Raw genomic sequence first — 23649 nt, 5'->3', positions numbered from 1 at the left:
AAGCTGCGTTTCAGTTCCATGCAGCTAAACTCTTGAACAGTCTTCCTGATGACGTCAGATAGACCTCTACTCTGACAGTGTTTAAGTCCAGGCCGAAAATGGCTCTGTTCAACTGTGCATAGAACAGCTGAAAGGGTTCTATCTGCACTCTTCTCTTTTACTTTATTTTAATTGATTATTATTTATGTTTTATCAATAATTTTTTAATTGTAATTGCATGGTTTTAACCTGTCTCTTTTCCATTTTTGTAAAGCACTGTGAATTGCCATGTGTATGAATTGTGCTATACAAATAAATTTGCCTGGCCTGGCCTTCTTGATGGTATTCAGCCAGTATGGTAATTAAAAGTGGTGCCCTCTGCCGGATTAATTGAGAAACGCTCATTCCAATGTACCGGACGCATGGAAGTATGAAGGCAGTGACCCATGACAATGTTAGAAATGGACGAAGTTATTTACGTACGTACAGGAACATAAATTAGCCTAACGGCTCTCCATCGGCTCCCAGTTATGTTTCGGTGGACAGCCAGGCTCTGCGTCTGAACCGTACTGAACTGTGACTCGAGAACCGCAATACGTACCAAACCGTGGATAACCTGTACCATTGCATTCCTACTTTAAGACACACAGCTGGAAACATGTATTTCTCATCTCTCTGAGTTGGGAAAGAACAAAGGGCAGAGCAGACTTCATGCTGCCTCAGGTCTATTTCTGATTGGGAAAAAAAATGCAGCTGTTTCGACAGGATGTGTGTGGTGATCTGTATCTTTTAGCTCCGTTTGCAGCTGTGGTGCATCATTGCATTTCTGATTGGAGCAGTGACAAATCCTGGTTGGACTCTACCTTTATAGCAGTGACCTGAATATTTTCCTTGCAACCTGCTGAGGTTTATGGGTAATGCTACTGATATCTTGTGGCCTGAGCTAAGGTGAAATTGAAGAAATTTGATGTATTGACAATTGATGGACACAATAAATCCCTTTAGCCAAGTGCACAAATCCACAGTATGTACCTGAAAAATCTTTGTGACTTTGATTGTCTGTTGTTCTTTGAAAAGTTATGTTTGACAGAAAATGCAGAAATGATTTTTGGGAGACTCTTAGGACACTCCATGTAAGTTTTAAGGAAAATGTTGTCATCTAGACAAAACCTAAGCTATCTGAAACTGTATAATTACAGACTGTGACACATGAATACTTAATAGTCATTATTGAAGTAATTGTGCGTTTCAGTCATCATCACACTTTGTATGTGTATGTCATCACATTCTCATCAGTTTTAGTCTTTCAGTTTGGGTCTTTATTTCATTGATTACTTTCCTAGGGGTGTAAATAGTTTCTGTTTTATTTTCAGTAATTTTAGTTTCACCAGAAATGGTTGGTTTCAGAGGCTGTTTACTAGGAGTGCATGATGTGGTGCACAAGTCACATTGCCGTTATTATGGGCAATATTGTGATTGGAATTTTAATTTGTCTGCTTCACTGGTTACCAGTTAACATGTACAGATTACTCCTTTAGAAATGTCAAGAAACTTGAAAACTTAAATTACAATTACAAAAATGCACAAAAAAAAAAAAAAAAAAAAAAAAAGATTACTCTCAGCTCATTGTCACTAAATCTGCCCTGAATCAGCATAAAAATACGGTGAGTTCATCTCAGACGAAAAAGTAGTGAAACACGCTGTGTCTGGCCAGTCTGTTTGAGTTCCAACAGCGTGGCATTGTAGTCACTCTGTGTGTGCGTGTGTGTGTGTGTGTGTGTGTGTGTGTGTGCTGGACTGTCTTGTTTGTAATCCACATCTGTCTACTACTGAAAATGTGTGGATATGTTGAAGTGAAGAATCAGGTTACAGAACCCATGGACAGGAAGAGTGGACAAAAATTACACTCAAAACCTCAGGCATGAAATATAACCTTGTTTATATTTCCAAACTACAATTAAGTTGGTCAGTTAAAAGGTACAAAATTCTTTGTACTTCCTTTGCACTGACAGTTAAATAAATGTCTAAATACATATTGTAGTATATGTACACTTCCTGAAGTGGAACTAGGCCCTCTCTCTCTACAATGAGCCTGAGTAATCAGATAATTGTAATAATCAGATCTGATGCATTTACTTGCACTTTAGAAATGCAATAATCGAAAATGGTTTAGATGCCCCAGTTCATGATCGGATTTCTTTTGGAGTATGTACATACATAGTGATGGTAGAATCAAACTTCCTGTTATTATCTTCCATTCATGTTTGACTATGTAACTTTCATTTTCTATCATTTTAATTGTTTTTACACATACAGATGTAAAAGAACAAAATAAATCAAATTAACCTATGCAAATGCAGGAAGATATCAGAGTATTGAGGAGAAATCCTGGTGTGTTAATCTGATTTCTCATAATCAGATAATGATCGGAGTATAAGTGTGCATGGTAAACGGACTCATTGTCTCAAATTCTTCTGTTCAGGTCTCTGGAAACATCACAAATAGTAACTACATTACCCATGACTCTCAGATGTTGTTGCTACAGAGAAGCCTTAATTCATAGAAATGTAGAAGTTTAAGATTTAATTTGATGTTAAATTATATTTCAGAAAAAAACCCTCAATGCTGTAGATCAGTGTGAAAGCTTCTTTGTGAATTCTTGTTTCTCCTGTGTTGTCTCTTGGTTTAGATTCTGTGGAGAGTGTCTGCAACCATGTCTCCAGGTGACCTCACCTCTCTGCCCTCTCTGTCGTGTGCCCTTTGACCCCAAGAAAGTAGAGCGGTCCTCCAACGTGGAAAAACAGCTGGCGTCATACAAAGCACCATGTCGGGGTTGTAGCAAAAAGGTACAGTATGAATGGTGATTTAATCCATAAAGACCTAGTGCTGCTTTTGTGTCAGCTCCCAAATGGATTTTTCTCCATATCTAACCTTCCTTAAGTGATTTATTGCCATTTATTGTGATATTATCCTCTGTATTTTGCATTTTTCAGTGAGAATCATCTATTTTCCTAAATTTAATTCAACAATCATGTAGATGTTCATAAAAGGTCAGAGTAAATTCAAAGTTTATCAGATCGAATCAGAAAAAAATGAGGAAAAAGTAGAGTTTTTCAACAAAATATATCATTAACTGAACTTAAAACAAGTGTCTCCATCCACTGTCATTGATCAAACTCCATGGGTTTTAGTGGTGAATCAGTGTTGTAGAGGATGATGGTGTTTCCATGTTCACTATGGAGCCTTTGAACGTCCAAATAGGTCATATCTGACAACCATGAAAAGATGACAAACTGCATTTTACACCAATTATTTACATGGATTGATAGGATTAGTGGATTACTGATTTTACACAGGTAGATAGTTTTGGTCAGTGGTAGATGTTTGGGTCTTTAAGGTTTAATATAGCACATTTTTTTCTCAAATATTAAAACGTTATTATCTTAATAATATTGTGTCTTTTTCATGCCATTTTTTTTTTTTGTTTTTTACTTTATTGAGGAGGGGCAGTTCATATATTGAAATTCAAATGGTCTGGCTGGAAATTAGACTTCTCCATTTCACCTCGGATCTGTTTTTTGAGTTTATGAATTCTCCCTCATGATGGACACTCAGTCAAATTATAGTTAAATTTATGATTATTCAGTGAGACCTGACTATTGCTTTACTGCGTGTCCAAATAGGTCATATCTGATGACCATGAAAAGATGACAAATTGCATTTTACCTGAATTATTTCAGCATATTGATAGGTTTAGTGAGTCAGAAGTCCTTAAGCACTTTGAATCAGTAAGTCATTTTGGTTGCGAGTGGCTGTTTTTGTCTTAAAAGTTGAGCAAGAGTCTCCCAAGTCCTGTTGTATTGCAAAAATTATTCACAGCAAAGCTACGGGAAGAAACATTTAACAAGAAAAACACAAAAATTTGAAAATGCACACCTTTCACTTACAGCTCTCTTCTCTCAATCCCAATCAGAAGACTAACTAGTAAATTAGATAGTTGTGATGATGTTATTCCTGTGGAAAAGTGAGTCCAAAATATCATGGGAGCTGCTGTGTGCCACAGAGAATAGCAGTACTTCTGCTTCTGACAGAATTTCCGCCTGCTGTAAGTATAACAGCTGTAAGTCACATATTTAATCCCCTACCTCTTTGAGAACAGCTATGATCACCCAAAATCTCATGTCACATGGTAGATTCTCCAGCCTGTAAACAAAAGGCAGGAGGTGCAGGTGCTGAAAATGAATAATGGAATTTATTTACCAGTGAAATTATAGCACACTGAAGGGTTAAATCCCAACATATGTGTGAATCAACAACAGAAACCACACTTGAGCGTTACAATTCCAATACATTCATTCAACATGTTACCAGGACTGGTCTGAAAATGTGACCTTATTTTGTCACTGTGTGTGGGGGTGTGGGTGTGGATGTGGGTGCGGGTGTGTTTGTCTGTGTGTTGTCAGGTGGCTCTGGTGAAGATGAGGTCCCACATTGCATCGTGTTCTAAAGTACAAGAGCAGATCGCCAACTGCCCCAAGTTCATCCCTGTGGTGCCCACATCTCAGCCCATACCAAGGTACTCACCTGCAGCACTCGGACTCAGACCATGATGCAGAGAGATAACCAGGATTTCAAAAAAGGGAAATACTGTGTAAAATGGAAATAACAACAGAATGCAATGGCATGCAAATCTCATAATACCATATTTTATCCATTAAATGCCATCAACAACTAAATGACCCGAAATGGCACATTTCCTCAGATTATACTTTGGGTACAGGTCAGTCCATCTCAGATCACCCAAAAAATGGAATTTTTCAACTTCACCCCCTCCATTTTTTGTGAAATATGATATATAGGTAATTCATAGCCAGAAAAGCCAAAATTTCAAATTTTAACTTTATCTTACCAACGGTTTTTGAGATATCACAATTTAATTGTATCACTTTTTCACAAAGAAGTCAGTGGCAGCCAAATTTCAAATTGCTGTAACTCAGCAACCACTGGTCCAAATTTATAAAGCGAGGTATTTCTGTAAAGGGGAGACCATAAGGAAATCTCACATTCTTTTGTGCATTTGGGTACTTTTGAGTTGGATGACCTTTTGATATGTATTTTGACCTTGAAATTGACACTGTGGGACACACTTGACCTCTTTGACACCACTACGAAAAATGTAGCCCTATGTGTCAATTATCCATCCATTTTCTTTCGCTTATCCGGGACCAGGTCGCGGAGGCAGCAGTCTAAGCAGGGATGCCCAGACTTCCCTCTCCCCAGACACCTCCTCTAGCTCCTCTGGAGGGATCCCAAGGCGTTCCCAGGCCAGCCAAGAGACATAGTCTCTCCAGCGTGTCCTAGGTCTTCCCAGAGGAAGGCTGGGCATGTCCTAGCACAGGGGTCGGCAACCTGCGGCTCCAGAACCGCATGCGGCTCTTCATCCTCCTTGTAGTGGCTCCCTTTACTGCGTCTCTTCATCCTCCTTGTAGTGGCTCTCTTTACTGCGGTCAAACCAGCCGCAATTCTCCTCTGCACGGTCAAGCCAGCCGCTAGCGTTTTTCTTGTGCACTACTCATTCAACAATTATGGTAGATGAGCTGCATGGAGCGAATGTGCCCTCCGGGCAACAAAAGTAAGGATTCATTTATGCTCTACGTTAAAGACGCAGACGGATGGAGGGTTCTGTCCATCCTTTGTATATTACTCACGTAATGCTGTCCGTTTTCCGGGAGCTTGTGGATGTGAACCCAGACAGAGAATATGGAGCAGTACAACTGGGAACTGCGGAGGCAGTGTTGAGTTTTGAAGAGAATCATTTCCATAAATAGCAATACTTTTCATAGAGCATCTGTATGAGTATGAGTACTGTGTACTTTTGGGGTAATCCTACAACAGATTCCCTTCCAAGCTACTAAAGTGTGTTTTTTCGTCTGAAATAGGCTTTAAGACTAAATTCAATGATGAATAAGATTATTTTTTCCAATAAGTACCTCATGAATTTGGTATATTTGGTATTAGTACTTCATATACTATTAGCACAAATACTATGAACTACTTTTACTGTGTACTTTTGGAGTAATCATACTCAAAAATCCCCTCCAAGCTCCAAAAGTGTTTGTTTTTTCATCTGAAATAGGCATTAAGACTAAATTCAATGATGAATAAAATGATTTTTTCCAATAAGTACCTTGTGAATTTGGTATTTTTGGTATTAGTACTTCATATACTATTAGCACAAATACTATGAACTACTTTTATTGTGTACTTTTGGAGTAATCATACCCCAGAATCCATTCCAGACTGCACTTCTGTTTGTTGTATTCAGTGGTTGTAACAGATAAAATGTAAAAAAAAAAAAAAAAAGATTGAAACTTTTAAAAGTTTATAAGCTCTGTTATTTTTGCGGCTCCAGACTATTTTTTTTGGCAGAAGAGGGGCAAAATGGCTCTTTTGATAATAAAGGTTGCAGACCCCTGTCCTAGCAGGACATGCCCAGAACACCTCCCCAGGCAGAGTTCCAGCCGTTTTCCCATCGTGTTTGTTGAAGCCATATGGTTGCAGCTGTTGCTGCTGCTGCCAGGCAGCTGCATGAACCTCAGCTTCCCACAATGCACATCGTGACAAAATTTTAAAGATACTGACTGGCTCTGTTTGTAAACAAATGGTTTGTTTATGGTGGAGTACACTTCGGAATTGTTCACTGTGAGGGAAAGATTCAAGTGAGTAATTATGGAAAGACATAACGATTCATGATACTTTGGCTATGACTCTGCTTTTACAGATTTGATGAAAAATTGGTGACGAAAGTCTCCCGCAGCTTTAACCCAGGCCTCAACTGATCCGATATGAGGTTCTTTGTCGTGAGTTGTTTTGGCCGATGTTTTATACCGGATGCCCTACCTGACACAACCCTCTGCATTTATCCAGGCTTGGGACCGACATTTTACCATTATTGGTACCTCCATAAAGTCATTCTGATGTTACACAGTTGTAAAAATGTAGATTACACCCCAAATGAATCAAAAAACTTTTTTAATATTACTTTTTATTTTATGACACTAAACGTATTCATCTGTTTACTCCATTGTAAAGAAAGCCTTTACATGTCAGTAAATTTTTGCTGCACAACACAATAATGACAAATGTCACTGTTTTCTTTAGTTTAGTTCTGTAATTTGTTTGTAGTTCTGTAAATGCACAGAAACTGATTCATTCTCTACATATTCTGTACCACCTAATCCTAATGAGCTTCTTAAACAGTCACCACATTGAGGTAAAACATATAAGGATATCTTTTGTCTCCAGGCAATTTTTCTTTCTATTTCTGTCATAAAATGGCTCTTTGGATAGCAAAAGTTGCCGACCGATGAACTACAACTTCAATTATGATGATAATGCCACAGGAGAATGACCGTTGTCAGAGCAATTTGATGAAGACAAACACTGACTTGAGCCAATCCAAATTCAAATGAAGACCTGGCTGTTCACAAAGTGCTGTCTTAGGACACTCATGTTCCACACCTTCAAATTGACTTGAAGGTGTGGAAGGAATAGTTGTACAAGCAGCAGGAACAACTGCAGCCTCCAGAAAATCATCAGAAAAAGTGGACTGAGATGGAAGTTAATGCATCCAGAGCTGCCACAAAAATGTGTCCAGGAAATGGGCCACAAGTATTGCATTCCCAGTGTCAAGACACATCTGAACCAGAGACGACGTCAGAGGAGTCCCACTCGGGCCAGGGAGAAGAAGAAGTGGACCGCCACTCAGTTGTCCAATGTCTTCTATTCAGATGCAAGCACGTTTATATTCCATTTGAAAATCAAGGTCCCAGAGTCTGGAGGAAGAGTGAAGAGGCACAGAATCAGAGTTGATTTTCAAGTCCAGTATGAAGTGTCCACAATCAGTAATGATTTGGGGTGTCATGTCATCTGCTGGTGTCTGTCCAGTGTGTTTTAAGTCCAAGATCAACCCAGTCATCTACTAGGAGATTTAAGAGCACTGCATACTTCTGCCTGACAACAAACTTCATGGAGATATGCTTCCTATTTCCAGCAGGATTTTTGCCCAAAACTATTCTGAACTCGTGTGGTGACAGTGTACTACTGTGCTTGTTTGGTCAGTGAACTCACCTGACCTGAACCGAACAGAGAGTCTTTTAAACTTCAACAAGAGGAAGATGAGAGATCCCAGACCCAACAATGTAGAGGAGATAGTCAACACAACAAAGAAAGGCTTCGGTCTGACTACGTCAAACCATGACACCACAGCACTGCCCCAAGATTCTGTATTACTTTTGAATTAATCATAAAATATTCTTTTATGTTTGTATTTTTATGAGCTCTAAACCTAAAATGGCTTGAAATATTTCACTTTATGTGTAATAATTCTGAAATGCATGAGTGACCCAGGAGACGGTGTACATACTGATTGTGGATCTGCACCTTTTTTCCCCTGTTTTTTTTTTTTTGTTTTGTTTTGTTTTTTTTAAAGATTACAGTGATTGAGCTCCTTTAATCTTGTGTTTCTTCATGTCTTCTGTCTCTGTAATGTGTGTCCTCAACCTGTGTAGCAATATTCCAAACCGGTCAACATTTGTGTGTCCATTCTGTGGAGCCAGAAACCTGGACCAGCAGGAGCTGGTGAAACACTGTATGGACAACCACCGCAACGATCCCAATAAAGTGGTGAGAATCAAGTCTTTAGATACAGATGGATGATAGAGGAAAAGCCTAAATGAGTGTAGACATAGAAGGAATCCCGATTCTGATTTTGGATCAAGAGGCAAAAAGCCTGACTTACATTAGTTTCTTTAAGCTGTTGAAACCATGTGTCGTTTACAGCCATGTTTGTCAGATTTTTTATTATCACTACAACAGCACAGTCTGAGCCAACCTGATGTGGATCATCAGCTGATGTTTGTGACTTCAGGTGTGTCCAGTGTGTTCAGCTATGCCATGGGGAGATCCCAGCTACAAGAGCTCCAACTTTCTCCAGCACCTCCTCCACAGACACAAGTTTTCCTATGACACCTTTGTGGTAAGTCACCTGCTCTCATCTGTTTCTGTTTTCACTTTTCTTTGTAACTTGTGCAAGGACTGGTTATGCAGTCAGCCCAGTTTATGTCTTTCTTAAATCAGTATTATACTAATACTTTTGTACTAGACCAGACTACAGCCAAAACACTACTGTGTGCTTCCATTTTACATTACTGACACCCACTTTGCAAAGAATGTGAATGTGTGAGGCTTCTGAAATTTTGGTCCCAAAACAATGCTTCCTTGTTTGTATCAGTTCTCTTCACCTCAGTATGGGCAACATTCAGACAATAGGCTATTGGCCCAAATCAACACCTCTATGGCCAAAAGTGATCCGGAATTGAATTTTTTTTTCAGCCGATGCATTGCAAATTGTACGGAATCTGGTCTTTTCAGGTCCTGAATTGTGTCAGTGAGTGCGTATACATGACCATAACAATCCAATAACTGACTGAATCTGAAGTGTTTACATGCACTTAAGAAATGTAATAATTGAAAAAACCCTTCTTTTATATGTTTCAGAGTATGTAAGTCCATATTGACAATAGCGTTAAATTTCCTGTTATCGTCTTCTGCTCACATTGTGACCAAATCACTTCTGTTTTCTATCTTTTTTTTTCTTTTTTTTTTTTTTCACACGTGCAGATGTAAAAGAATGAAATATATCAGATTAACGGATACATGCACAAAGACATTGGGGAATTGGGGAGAAATCTATGTCTGTTAATCCGGTTTCACATAATTTGATTACTGCTGTTACCTGATAAAACATATCACATTATGCTGGTTATGTGTTCGCTCCAGAAATCGGATATTGATCAGCGTTTTAGTGTGCATGCAAACAGGCTTAGTGTTTCTCTTTCTCATCATTGTTATTATCATCTGCTCATAAATTTACTTGCCTCTGCTACACACCAGCTTGTAAAGGCGAAATGCGACAATGACACTCACTAACTACCTGTCAACTACTAAATTAGTCATCGACTAATATCTCTATCGACTGTTTGTCAAGTAGTCATTCTAGCTCTAGGACGAATATATCACTATTTCAAGAAACATGACGTAATTTCAGAAGGTCAAACATTCCAGAAACTACAAAGTTTTCACAGAGAAAAATGATATTTCAGAAACTTCACAGAATGCTATGATATTTTGTAAAATGACATTTCACAAATCACAAATATTGTGTTTATTGTTAGAGGTTGTGTTCTATGCAGTTATTGTAGTTTCTGAACTGTGAAACCCCAGGGCCACCATAAATCTGTGTATTTTGCAGGACTACAGCATCGATGAAGAGGCAGCCCTACAGGCAGCTCTGGCACTATCTTTAGCTGAAAACTGACAGCAGTCTCTACATCCACTCACCGTTCTAGCACCCCCGCTGTGAGGGTCCCACCCACCGTCCACACCAGTGCTGTTTGCTTCAGCTTTGGAGAGCGCTCTTCACAATGTGGATGTGTCAGCGCTGCCACTCAAAAAAGTTACAAAACAAAACATATAGAATAGTGTTCAGTACAGACTTTGGATTTAATGAGTTGGAGACGACATCATGGGTGTTTGCAATGGATCCAGTGAACTGGTAAAGCTGCTTTTATGTTGGACACTGTTGCCACCAACCCAGACGAAACCCACCTACACAGTGTCAGGGTTGCCCACAGCCGCTACCCTCTCTACCACAGCAACAAGGGCTAGCTCCATGTGAAAACCTCTGCCCTACAGCATGCTTATTCCAAATCCTTTATTCCTGGCCCAGGACCACCAGGTTGGGTATCATTCAGCACCACACAGCACCACAAGCATCAGCAGCTTCAGCAGTCCACACTCACCTTCTGAGCAAGAGTGTGCATGGAGGTTTTCCTTGTAGTTACGCAGTCAGAACATGTCTGTGAATATACTTATGACTGGGTCAGAGCATACCGACATCACAGAGCTGATAAATATAGAACAGCTCCAGCTAGGTGCAAATGCAAACTTTATGTCTTTCCTCAATCAGTAAAGGTCACATCATAGAAAAGGCAAAGAAAAGTGCTGTTAACACTTTCTCTCGTACAGAAATTCACTAAATGTTTCAGTACAAAATCCTCCTTCTATGGATGGCCCTCACATATTATATTTACAAAAATTCCACCTCAATATATGATCAGTTATGACTACCTTAAAGTTGGTTAAAGTCACAAATCGAGTATGAAAATATAATTCAGTTGGCATGCCAGCAGCATTTTAAAATCTTTGTAAGACAGTCTACTGAACCGGCAGAAACTTTCCAATAACTGAAAAGCACATGTAAAAAGAATGAAAACAAATGTAGAAAAAGTCCTGGGAATGCATAAACATAGCAGGTCTGCTGTCTGTGGCCATGGTCATAAACATCTGGACACATTTAGGACACATCAGTCTGAACATCTGAACTGAATGACTGATTGAGTACTGTTGTCAATGTCCATGCAAGTGATACTTAAAACTTTGAAAAGCCTAGACAGATATATTATGAGTGCTCCATATGTGAAGAGCTGAACGCACTCCATAGGCATTCTGACACACTTTTTCTCTGTGTGAAAATGTAATATCTACACATATCTTCACATAATCTGGCAGAATATAGTAAACATATGAAACAACTTGAAGATTCACTCACAAAGCATATGTCATGAAGAGAACCATGAAAACAAATGTAATGGTCATAGTTTTCATATGAAAGTTGGGAAAACACTCCAACTTAAATGCTCCCACTAGTCAACATCGTCCTCCCAGGCTCAGAAGACATGGAAGCTGCACATCTACATCACTACAGCTACCCATAAGTCACAGTGTGGTCAGGCACTGAGACTCACTGCAGTCGTGAAGTCAAAATCAAGCTTGGCAACACAGTCCGTTGAATCAGCTAATCCATTACTGGTGTGAAAGAGGAATCCAGCGTGTGATGAACATCTGCTGCACTTCAGCCTCTCAATGAGAAGAGGGCAAGATCCCCACAGAACAGTCCTATAAGTGGACCGAGGCCGGCGGGCACCTGCCTGTGGATCACTTCAGCGCTGCCCAGGAGTGAAGCCTGGTGCTCTGGGATCATATTTAGGTCATTGAGATGGAAGTGCTGTAGGCTTTAACCGGCCACACTATTGAATACTCATTTTGGAGCTGAGCCGCACATGGTTCATGTCTATCTTGATGGCAACAGGACGTCAAGAGATGCGTCCTCCTGATGACTGTACCAGCAGAGAAAACATCATCTGTCATGTCATTAAAACTCAGAATGCAAATAACATCAGCTCCATAGTATGTTAACGTTTACAATAATAGACATTAGTTCCCTATTCACCGTCACTCCTAAAAACCAACCTTTTTTTATTCTTGTGAATATTTGCACTTGTAACTTGTTTTTCTACTGGATTGATCTGTAGATATTAGTGAAACCTTCCTCAGACAAGACTGAGGTCCAACCTCCAGCTTCACTGTTACCTGCTTCTTCAATTCTTGCTACAGCAAATATTTTTATGACGCATCTGCCGAGATAAATGAGTATAAGAAGATCTATTTTTGAAAATCTTTCAAACCACTTGACATGGGACAGAAAAAATGTGTGTCTGCTACTTTCTGACACACTGAAGCTGATTTACAAACTTGAATTGCTAGTAACATGTACACACATGCACACACACACACGCAGCAGGAGCTTGGGCAGGACCAGACTGAACTGGAGCAATTTCACATTAGTTTTCTATACAGTTGTTTGACCAATAGATGGCAGGCCTTCTTCAGACATGCAGAGCCATACTAAAGCCAACATACTGCATTTGCACACAGGAGTCATGGTTTCTCTTGTGACAGGTGGAGGAAAACCCAAGTACATCGTATTCACTGAAGAAATTACACCTCATCTCAACATTACTGCGTCCTGATATCATAATGTTGAGGAAATACTTTTTATTTCTGAAATTATTTAAGTCAATCATTGTCACATAACATGGATTCTGCTGAAAAAAATATTAATGTCAAGTATGAGCAGCACTAAACTCCAATGAAATGTAAAGAATGTGCTGATTTACCTTACAAACTGTGGCAACGAAGTGACATCTAATGTTATTGAGTGCGTTAAAAGTTTAGAATTTCAAGATCATTTAATTAATTTTGCAAAAAATTCAAGTAAAATTTTGTAGCTATCAAAAATGTCACTAAACTAAGGTAAATAATACTTTAAAAAACTTCTGAAATAGGTGTAAATTGAAAATCAGCGAATTTTTTTTCCCATTGTAATATTGATAGAAAATAGACGAAGCCACAAAACGCAGTAAAAAAAAAAAAGATGTGTAATTTGTCCAATGTAGTAATAATATGAATTTATTGCACATCGTTGTTTGTGTTATGCATTTATTTTAAGTGACATAAATTTCTGAGTAGAAGATAAGAGTTTTTCCTTTTGTTTCCATGTCAGGTGATCCAGTGATTCTAAATCCATTCTGCTTATTACCTCCGCCAAGGAGGTTATGTTTTTGTCAGCGTTGGTTTGTCTGTTTGTCTGTCTGTGTGCAAGATAACTCAAAAAGTTATGGACAGATTTGGTTGAAAATTTCAGGAAATGTTGATACTGGCACAATGAACAAATGATTAAATTTTGGTGGTGATTGGGGGGGGCCCACTGATCTGCCTTGGCGGAGGTCTGCGCTCTCCGAGTGCTTCTCTAGAAAAGACAGCGCATATCTCTGCCAAGGCAGATCAGTGGGCCCCCATGCCCCCCCCCCCACCCCCGATCACCACCAAATTTAATCATTTGTTCCTTGTGCCAGTATCAACATTTCCTAAAATTTTCATCCAAATCTGGGGCACTGATCTGCCTTGGCGGAGGTCTGCGGTCTCCGAGTACTTCTAGTTATTACTACACTGGACAAATGAAACTCTTTTTTTTTTTAAATTATTATTATTATTATTATTTATTTTATATGAATGACTCGTATGTAAAAATCTGCAATGTTTGTGTGAAGTTTGTGTTATGTGTTGATGATTGATGATGAGGATGAACTTTGCTCATAATTCTAACATTATGATGTTACAAATACTGGATTACACGATGGGAAGTACAGGTTCTTTGGTGAATGCAATGTGCTTCCATAAAGGATAATATGCTGCCATAAGGATGCATATATCATTTGCACTTTAATTCTTTCAGTTTTTACAGTAGAGCTCAAACTTCTTTTTATATATCTTAATTCTTGTTTAATGCTAATTTGGTAATTAAGCTCAACTGCAGAATGAGTTGTTTGTTTAAATAAACAAAAAAATGGAAATTAAAAAAATGGCAGAGATCAAATGTAAAGCCAATAGGAGTTATTTGGTCAAATGTGTATCATTTCTTTTCAATATTGTGAAGCAAAAACACAGAAAATATTTGTTTGTCTTCATTTAAATGGGAAGCATGTGCCATTTTTTTTTTAAACTTCCAATAATTTTTTGTGGTGAGATGAACCTGAAAACAGTTTATGCAACAGCAACACTAACACAGAAACTGAAAGAAAGGAGATGTTCTGTTACAAAAAAAAAGGATTAAGATCATAGAAAAATGTCTACTTTCATAATATTCCCGTCAGTGTTTCCATTCAAATGTAAAAAAAAAAAAAAAAAAAAAAAAAAAAAGCTCAAACCAGTTGTTGGATAAACCAGAGGAAGAAAAAAAAGTCAATAACCCAGAGCTCCAATAAATCTAACAAACATGATGTGTTCTGTTTTATTACTGTTCCACTTTGGCCATGTGGAAAACTGAAAAAGAGTTGGTGATTGTGCACAGTTGCCTGTGCAGTAAATACAGCTGAGGTTCCATACACGTATTTAACACGCATTTCAAAATTTCACAATAGAAAATATATCCTGAATTTAGCAAAAACAATGTTTTTTTCCTGTTATTCCATTTCTTGTTCTTGTGGTGATTTTTGCCTTTTTTTAAAAAAGAAAACACTAAATGTGCATTTATTGGCACTATTGTTATATAAATTATGATGTAACAAACATTTAATTGACATGATTGATCAGCTGACCCATCAGCTGTTCACATCTTCACAGATGTTTTGACAAAACACTAAAACCTGTCTGGTACAACAATGTGACTGAATTATTCCTTTGTCTCATCTGAATAAAAAAAATGATATTTTAGTTGGAAAACACCTACTGTGTTTATTACAACCATGTGTTCTCAAAACAAAGTAAATAATTTTTTCCACAATAATGCCTGTTGTACATTGTCTTATTATCTTTTGGGAGACGCCTGTGTGATTTCTGGTTCAAAAATTGCTGGTTGAATAAAAGTGACTTTAATTCAGAATTTCCCAGGTGTATGAATAATTTCAGGCATGACTGTAAATCACTCCCACTGACATTGACAGTTTTCTCTGTTGTAAACCTGGATAAAGGAGGAGGGTTGAAATTGGGACATTAAAAAAAAACAAGAATTGACAGTATAGTTAATTTGTAGTTCAAAACATATTTAGGGTGTTTTTATACTCACTTTTTTGTCTCCCCTTTCCTCTTCTACATCATTACAATTACATGCACATTTCCAATTTTGCAAATTAGGCGATTCTGTCATTCAGAAACTTCTAGTGACTTTTAGGGCAGACAGTAGACACTTTCCTTATGGAGGAGTTGGAAACACTGCTTTAAGGGTGCTGTGGTATCAGGTACCAGGACATAGTAGGTGCTTTAAGTCCTCTAAGTTGTTATCTGGGGTGTCCATGGGTTGGATTTAGTATTAATTATTGTTATTATTCCACCTGGTTGTCAGCCACTAACCGCTGCAGACCAGGAACAGATGTTCACAGAGACATCACACTGGCCCATGTTAAAGATACTCAATGTTCACTTGGTGCGTAACATCATATGAACCAGATTGTAACTATTGGACCCGTCAGTGGCCACAATGCCATGGTTAATTGGTGCATAAATTAGTCTTTTTGTTTTGGTGTTTGAAACCTTGGTCATGAGCCAAAAAAGGTTGGGGACTGTCCCCAACCTTTTTTGGCTCGTGACCCCATTTTAACATCACGAATTTCTGGCCACCCCAGACATTCAAAAAGGAGACATTTTTTTTCTAAAGTCAATTTGTTTTTGATCATGTAATAGTTTGCTATACTATGTTGCACTTTTAAACGACATTTACGTTATATAATGTATATTATTATGGACAGAGGCAGAAAAGCCAGGTGTAGATTACTGCACAAAGTGAGAATTTTATTTTCCTTGGTCAGGATATGTACAGTCAGTCCAGCTTGGATTTGCAAGGCTGACAATTAATACTGAACAAACAAGAACTCAAACTATGAATTATGAAAGCGCTGCAGCATCTGAAACTGACCACAATGAACATTTGAAAGATAAACTACCACAGTGCTTCAGTTTCAGCTTCACAATTTGTCATGTCTTCTATGGATTGTGATTGTCTCTGTCAACTCTCCATATATTTTTATTAGTAAGGTTTTGTTTTTAGGGACCGAGCCGAGAGGGCAGGTCAGAAGGCAAGGCCCCTATTGTTTTTCGTTCGTTTTTTTATTATTTTCTGTCCACCACTTTGAACTGGATTTTGACCCCCTAAACATGCTCAAAAACTCACCAAATTTGGCACGTATGTCAGGTCCGGCAAAAAATTTGATAAAATTCCAAAATTAACCCCATAGGTGCCAAAATGAGCTCTCTAGCACCACCTATGTCAAAAAACACAGAAACCGCCATAGTGGCCAGCAGGAATGTCCGAGAGACATGAAACCAATGCCAAAATGTTCCTTACATCAAGCACTACAAATGTTCCAGTGGGCACCGAGAGCTAACTCCAACAGGAAGTCAGCAAATTGCCTTTCAAAGTAAAACCCTCAACTTAAAACTAGTATGAGCCAGTTTGTCATATTGGCTTCTAAATAGCACCAAAAGATAGAGTGAACCCTTCTCAAAAAACTGTCTTCGCAAATTTCTAATTAATGTCTCAGTTATTTTTTTATAAGTTCGGAAAAATGCGATGTTTGGGACTAATTTTTCAGTTCCGACTTTTCCCCATATGTTATATATCCATACATTCAGAAAAATCACCCCAACTCTCCCGTGCAAAAATTTTTGAGATAGGATGTACAGTTATGGATTTATAAAATATTGTTAGTTTTTATGCTTTTTTGGCTTTAACTTGCCATTTGACCCCCTCAGCATGCTCAGAAACTCACCAAACTTGGCTCATATGTCATGTCTGGTGAATACTTTCATACAATATCAAAATTAACCCCTTAGGTGCCAAAATGGACTCTGTAGTGCCACCTAACCACACAAAATTGCCCCTAGTGGCCAGTAGGAATGTCGTACAGACATGAAACCAGGCCAAAATGTTGGTCTCATCGAGCCGGAAAAATCATACACTCACACTCATGAGCTAAATCCAACAGGAAGTTGGCAATCTGCCTCGGCATGTATTCTATTTTCCAGGAATTACAAAGACCAGGTGCTTTCCACCCTCACTGCTTATTCAGTTCAGTCTCTTATGACTAATATTATTCATTAAATAAGCTCAGGAGTCTATGTGCTTGCTTCTAGTCCAAGAATTTTTCAGATTGGATGTACCGTTATGGATAAATCGCAGTTTGTTTCTGCAAATTCAGGCAGACTCCTTTTGCCACAGACTCTGAGTTTTGTCTCTGTTTCATAATTCGACACCGATGAGGAGACTGACAGAGAAACAAAAGGTGAAAGCTGATTGGCTGAATCTTTTCCTGTTGAATGCATACAATGAAACCACCAGGTGGGGCTGTAAGACCATGAACAGACAGTCAGATTCCTAGTGTGACTAAAAACATGACAAGAAACTTCACTGACAAACTGTCTACACACAAGAACATTTGAACAATACAGAAAAATATGAAAACTACATAAGAAATATATGTATGTATGTAAAAAATTATATATGAATAAAAGTTGAATAAAAATGAAGTCATGATAAAAATGTGAATGGTACACACACACACACACACATACATAAAAACACCCACAAGCGCACACACACACACACACACACACACACACATAAAAACACCCACAAGCGCGTGCACACACACACACACACACATAAACACACAGACACCTACAAACAGACACACACACACACACACACACATACATAAACACACACATACATAAACACACACACACAATAAAGTTAGCCAGAAGGCAAGGCACCTATTTTTTTCGTTTGTTTATTTTTTTTTTATTTTTTATTTTTTTCCCGACACCACTTTGAACTGGATTTTGACCCCCTAAACATGCTCCAAAACTCACCAAATTTCGCACATATGTCAGGTCCGGCGATAAAATGCAAAAATTAACCCCGTAGGTGCCAAAATGGGCTTAAAATGGTAAAGTATGAGTTTTATGCTCACCTGTTTGTACAATTTCAAGTCACTCAAACGGATTCTGTCTATCACACACACACTTGCATACACACACAGTTGGCTTTTCAAAATAAAAGCCTCATTAAAAGGTGATGGTTTCAGCAGAGGGTCGCAGGTGTTCTGTAGGGATGAAAGGAGGACGGATGCAAAAGCGAGGGGGCTGGTGTCGGGACAGAGAGGTGTGAGTGGAACGTAGGTGTCGACAGCCACGGGAGGCAGAACTCACGGGAGGTGGAACGTATGGGAGGCAGAATGCATGAGAGGTGGAACGTATGGGAAGTGGAACGCACGGGAGGCAGAACGTACGGGAAGCAGAACTAACGGGAGGCGGACTGTATGGGAAGTGGAACGCACGGGAGGCGGAACGCACGGGAGGTGGAACGTATGGGAGGCAGAATGCATGGGAGGCGGAACGTATGGGAAGTGGAACGCACGGGAGGCGGACTGTATGGGAAGTGGAACACACGGGAGGCGAAACGCACGGGAGGCGGATTGCCCAGTGCGAGGTCCCGCCCAATGCTGCTTGCAGCTTTAATTTGTTTTTTATCTGTTTCTAGAAATTTCAGGTGATTCCATTTGAATTCCAGGTGACCCCATGGTTGAAAAACACTGCATTAGCTAGACAATGATTTCAACTGTCTGTTACCATTTCTACATTCATTCATTAATCTTTTTCAAATCTTTGTCACCTAATGTTTGCATATTATGTAGCCAAGCTCTCTGCTACATAATTTGCCCTTATAGTGTGTATGAGTGAGATTTGACTGTAGCACATGAAATAGAAATTTGGGTATGACGCAGTTTTGTAACAACAGGTAAAATGTTACTAGTATGAAAAGGAATAAAACAGATTTTCCATCTCAGGAGATGGAGATGGTTTTATTGATGTTACAAAATTATTTTCTGTGGAAAATTCAACATTGTCTGGAAGTCCAGAATGAAGAAATACTTCAAACTGTAGCATGTAAAAAAAAAAAAAAGTATGAATTGAACTGAATTTTCTCATTCATTATTCCTCAACTAAATATAGCATATTTTGCTCAAAATCTAAAAACAGGTTCTGCGGGTGTTGGAAGCCCTTGCATTAGCTGTGATTAGCAATGATTTTATCTCTCTGTTGGTATCAGTTTTATATTCATTCTAGTAATATTTGTCAAATCAATGGTCCCTAATGTTTGGACATTATGTGGCAGAGCTCTGTGATTCTAACTTTGGACTGTGTGTGAACCACAACAAGTGTAAGTAATATGTTTCAATTGTGTTTCCATGTTATTACACTGAATATTTAGTGAAACTGTTCCTGCACTTCCTATGATCTCAGCGCAGTTCTTCAAGTGTCAGTCACAGTAGCAGATAGAGGTCTTCAAAGTGGGTCACAAAGACCTCCATGACCACCACATCTGATACACACACACCACTGTGGTAACTGGTTGTGGGCTTGTAAACGGGGATAATGGATGTGTTTGGGTTCAGTATCTCTTCATAGTGCAGCCACAGAGTCTCTGCTGGAATGCAACCTGATCCTCAGAAAGAAAAACAAACCAACCAAGGACTATTAGGGCCCCACCGAGGATTCAGAAATACATTTGAAGGATAAAGTCATAATATTAAGAGGACAAAAGTCATAATTTACAAGAATGAAGTCAGAATGTCTTCAAGGGATGAGAATATAGACATAATATTTTTGAGAAAAAAGTATTACAAAAAATATGTTTAAAATAAAGTTGCAATAGCATTACAAAATATTAAAATAATCCAAGAAAAAAAATGCGATATGAGAATGATATTGTACTTACTAGACAACAAAACATAATATTATTAGAGGATTCTGACTTGACTCATTAAGGACACTTAATGAGTCAAGTCAGAATCCAACAGTTGCTGTTTTTATTTGATTAATATTATTTTAAATTGTTTTCTTTGGGATATATTGACTTGCTGTTTCATTAACACGATTTCTTAATTTCTATTGAGGATTTTTGTGCAGATAAATTTCTATTCTAGTAAGACTGTGACTTTGTCTCAAAATCAAGTAATTTATTCTCTCAAGTGTTTTATCCTTTTTCTTACAAGTTAATTTTCATACAATTTTATTCTCAAAAACATCAGCGTGGCCTTGATACTCTTGATACAATATCAAAAGCTTCAGTAGCATGAATCACACAAAGAAAAACATGTTTTATCATTCTGCCATTTGTGTGAACATTAGCTTTGTTTCATATTATTAAGCTCTGTTTTAGATCACCTCTTAAATTTGTGGTTTTGGTCCATAGACTGCATATAAACATAGACACATGCACTTGTTTGACATATAGCTCAAAAATCCTAGCCCCTCCATCTTTTTTAATGAAACTATACACCCATTTTAGTTCCTCAAAGTACACATCCAATAAATGTTTTCCAAGGGTGATTTCAGTCTTCGTGAGTAGATTTCACAAGGCTGATTTGTGTTCAAATAATCACCCTTCTGAGGCATTTGATCTTAGTAATGTTAACTGATGTAAAAACTATGACTGACAGCTATAATGACCTGTTGTGGTCTAGAATCTGTCACATCACTGATACCAACTTAGCACTTTAACAGCTAGATTTAACAACTTTTGAGCCTATCCAAGTGACTTTTTTCTTTTTTTCCTAAACCACCTAGCATCAAATTTAGCTACTTTTAAAATTTGTGTGGAAACTTTAAGCAGCTTTTGAAAAGTGACTCAAATGCTAAAACACACATTTTTCCTTTAAATGACACAACATGATTTTCTCTGTTATAGTCATATAAACCCACAGTCTGCCTAGCTGTAAAAGTCAGTGTTTCCAACTTCCAACTATTTAGTGATTTTTCTGACCCCTCTAGAGACTCTTTATCAAAAAAGCCATGAGTGACAAATCTATCAACTTTTTCTGGTGTTATTGGAGACTTTTGGAGACAATGACATGAAAGCACATATTGTTTTTTGTCTAAAATAAATCACTGCACTGAATATAAATCCCTCCCACTGATATTGGCAGTTTTCTATATTGTCTCTTTTTGGTCAATTTAGATTGTTGATGTAGACTGAAAATTAGAAATGTTATGGCTAAAATGTTCATGTTTTAATGTGATTTGTTTGTGCTTAAAAAACAAATCAAACTGAAGAAAATGAAGATAAAAACTAAACAATCAAATAAATAAATGACCAAAGTAACTGCTCCAGTAACTGTTTAGCCGGAGAGGGGAGGACAGTTGGAATTGGGACATTAAAAACACAAGAATTAACAGAGTATAGTTAATTTGTAGTTCTAAACATATTTAGGGTGTTTTTATACTCACTCCTACATCATTCAATACAATTACATGCATATTTCCAATTATGCAAATTCGGTGATGATGTCATTTAATAACTTCTAGTGTCTTTTAGGACAGACAGATATTTTTGTCACTGAAAAGTTGGAAACACTGATAGTGAGAGGAAACATTGTTGAACTGTCCATTTTTGTTTGTTTGTTTGTTTTTTACTTTTGGCCACACTGGCCGCAGGGTATTATCATCAGTTGGTCGTCCGTCTGTCCCTCTGGCCAAAAACTTTGGTATGCACTGATAAGTTAGGCCACTGGGTGGCAGCAGTGCACCTGATAAGTCAGGCCGAGGGTTTTCAAGTGCACACATGTTAAGTTTTTTTTTTAACCTGTCCTGTTCAAAAATTTGGCCTCCAATATAAGTATACTTATGTACTTATACTGGAGGCCAATATAAGTTTTTCCATGTTTAGTCATGATACTTGATCCGCTACAAGAGGAAGGAAATCTCTTTTGAGTTTTATACACTTTCAAAACCCCTTGTAATGTCAACATACACACTTCTAGCCAACAAGCCAGCAAACTTAAAAAAAAAATCTACATACTAATGCTACTGCCTGCTTGCCAAGCAGTACAGTGTTTATCCTGCTAATAAAGTTCTGAAATTTACTCAGTGGCTGAAGATCAACTTCATTAGTGGAACTGTAGCCAGCGACTGAACCAGCAGGAGGTTGGATGTTCGGTGGTGACTGTACAGGGTGGGGAAGCAAAATTTACAATATTTTGAGGCAGAGATTGAAAGACAGTGTATGACCAGTTAGTTTATTGAAAGTCATGAGAATTTATTTGCCACAAGAAAATTTACATAATAGAAAATGTTTTTATTCTATGTGTCCTCCTTCTTTCTCAATAACTGCCTTCACACGCTTCCTGAAACTTGTGCAAGTGTTCCTCAAATATTCGGGTGACAACTTCTCCCATTCTTCTTTAATAGTATCTTCCAGACTTTCTCGTAATAGTTTTGCTCATAGTCATTCTCTTCTTTACATTATAAACAGTCTTTATGGACACTCCAACTATTTTTGAAATCTCCTTTGGTGTGACGAGTGCATTCAGCAAATCACACACTCTTTGACGTTTGCTTTCCTGATTACTCATATGGGCAAAAGTTTCTGAAAAGGTATGGATAATAGTGTTAGGTATGATTATGACATCAATATATGTTTGGTTTCAAAACAATTGACGTAGTGCCTGCTGAGAAAAAACAACTAAATGTTCATTGTAAATTTTGCTTCCCCACCCTGTACTCACTCAGGCTGATCTTTAACACCTATCTTGCTGTGCTTGTGAACAAACTGGACGTCAAGGGAATTTATCAACTATCAAGGGATACTTTCTTTGTTTAAATTTATAATAAAGCAGAATAAAACCCTAGAAAACTCCACTAAAATGTTAACATATTCATTTTAACCCATAAAGACCCAAACATCCATCTACTGTTGATCCACTAATCCTATCAATACATGTAAATAATTGGTGTAAAATGCAGTTTGTCATCTTTTTATGGTCATCAGATATGACTCATTTGGATGGTCAGAGGTTCCGTAGGGAATGTGGAAACACCCTCATCTTCTACAACATTAATTCACCAGTAAAATCCATTGAGTCTGAGAAATAACAGTGATTGGACACACATGTTTTTATGTTCAGTTAATGATATAGTTTGTTGAAAAACTGACTTGTTCCTAATTTTTTTCTAATTCAATCTGATAACCTTTGAATTTACTCTGAACTTTTATGAACAGCTACATGATCATTGAATTAAATCTAAGAAAATACATGATTTACACTGAAAAATTCAAACTGCAGAAGATAATATCTTAATAAATGGTGATCAATCACTGGGGAAAGACAAAAAAGGTATTGGAAGTTGTGACAAAAGTAGTTGTGGGTCTTT

At 37.9% G+C, this 23649-nt stretch overlaps 1 protein-coding gene and 1 long non-coding RNA gene across 2 annotated transcripts in view; one reads left to right on the top strand and one right to left on the bottom strand.

The window, feature by feature from the left end:
• rnf166 (ring finger protein 166) overlaps positions 1 to 14681 on the top strand; it is an 18286-nt gene extending 3605 nt beyond the window's left edge. Inside the window, exons 2-7 of the mRNA XM_030156509.1 lie at positions 2669 to 2825; positions 4443 to 4555; positions 8550 to 8664; positions 8909 to 9016; positions 10292 to 13452; positions 13871 to 14681. Of these exons, the coding sequence (XP_030012369.1) occupies positions 2669 to 2825; positions 4443 to 4555; positions 8550 to 8664; positions 8909 to 9016; positions 10292 to 10357 (559 nt within the window). The 3' untranslated portion in view covers positions 10358 to 13452; positions 13871 to 14681. The remainder of the gene's footprint in view (positions 1 to 2668; positions 2826 to 4442; positions 4556 to 8549; positions 8665 to 8908; positions 9017 to 10291; positions 13453 to 13870) is intronic.
• Positions 14682 to 15953: 1272 nt separating this feature from the next.
• On the bottom strand, positions 15954 to 19214 carry LOC115434529 (uncharacterized). The gene is made up of 3 exons (XR_003937550.1): positions 19030 to 19214; positions 18282 to 18284; positions 15954 to 15969 (listed from the first exon to the last, which is right to left on the bottom strand). It is a non-coding gene; the product is annotated as an uncharacterized LOC115434529 (long non-coding RNA).
• Positions 19215 to 23649: the final 4435 nt, after the last annotated feature.

Source organism: Sphaeramia orbicularis, chromosome 15 (genome assembly GCF_902148855.1).
Source record: "Sphaeramia orbicularis chromosome 15, fSphaOr1.1, whole genome shotgun sequence".
NCBI classification, from domain to species: Eukaryota; Metazoa; Chordata; class Actinopteri; order Kurtiformes; family Apogonidae; genus Sphaeramia; species Sphaeramia orbicularis.
The sequence above is the reverse complement of the archived record's forward strand: the minus strand, read 5'-3'. Positions and strand labels throughout refer to the sequence as shown.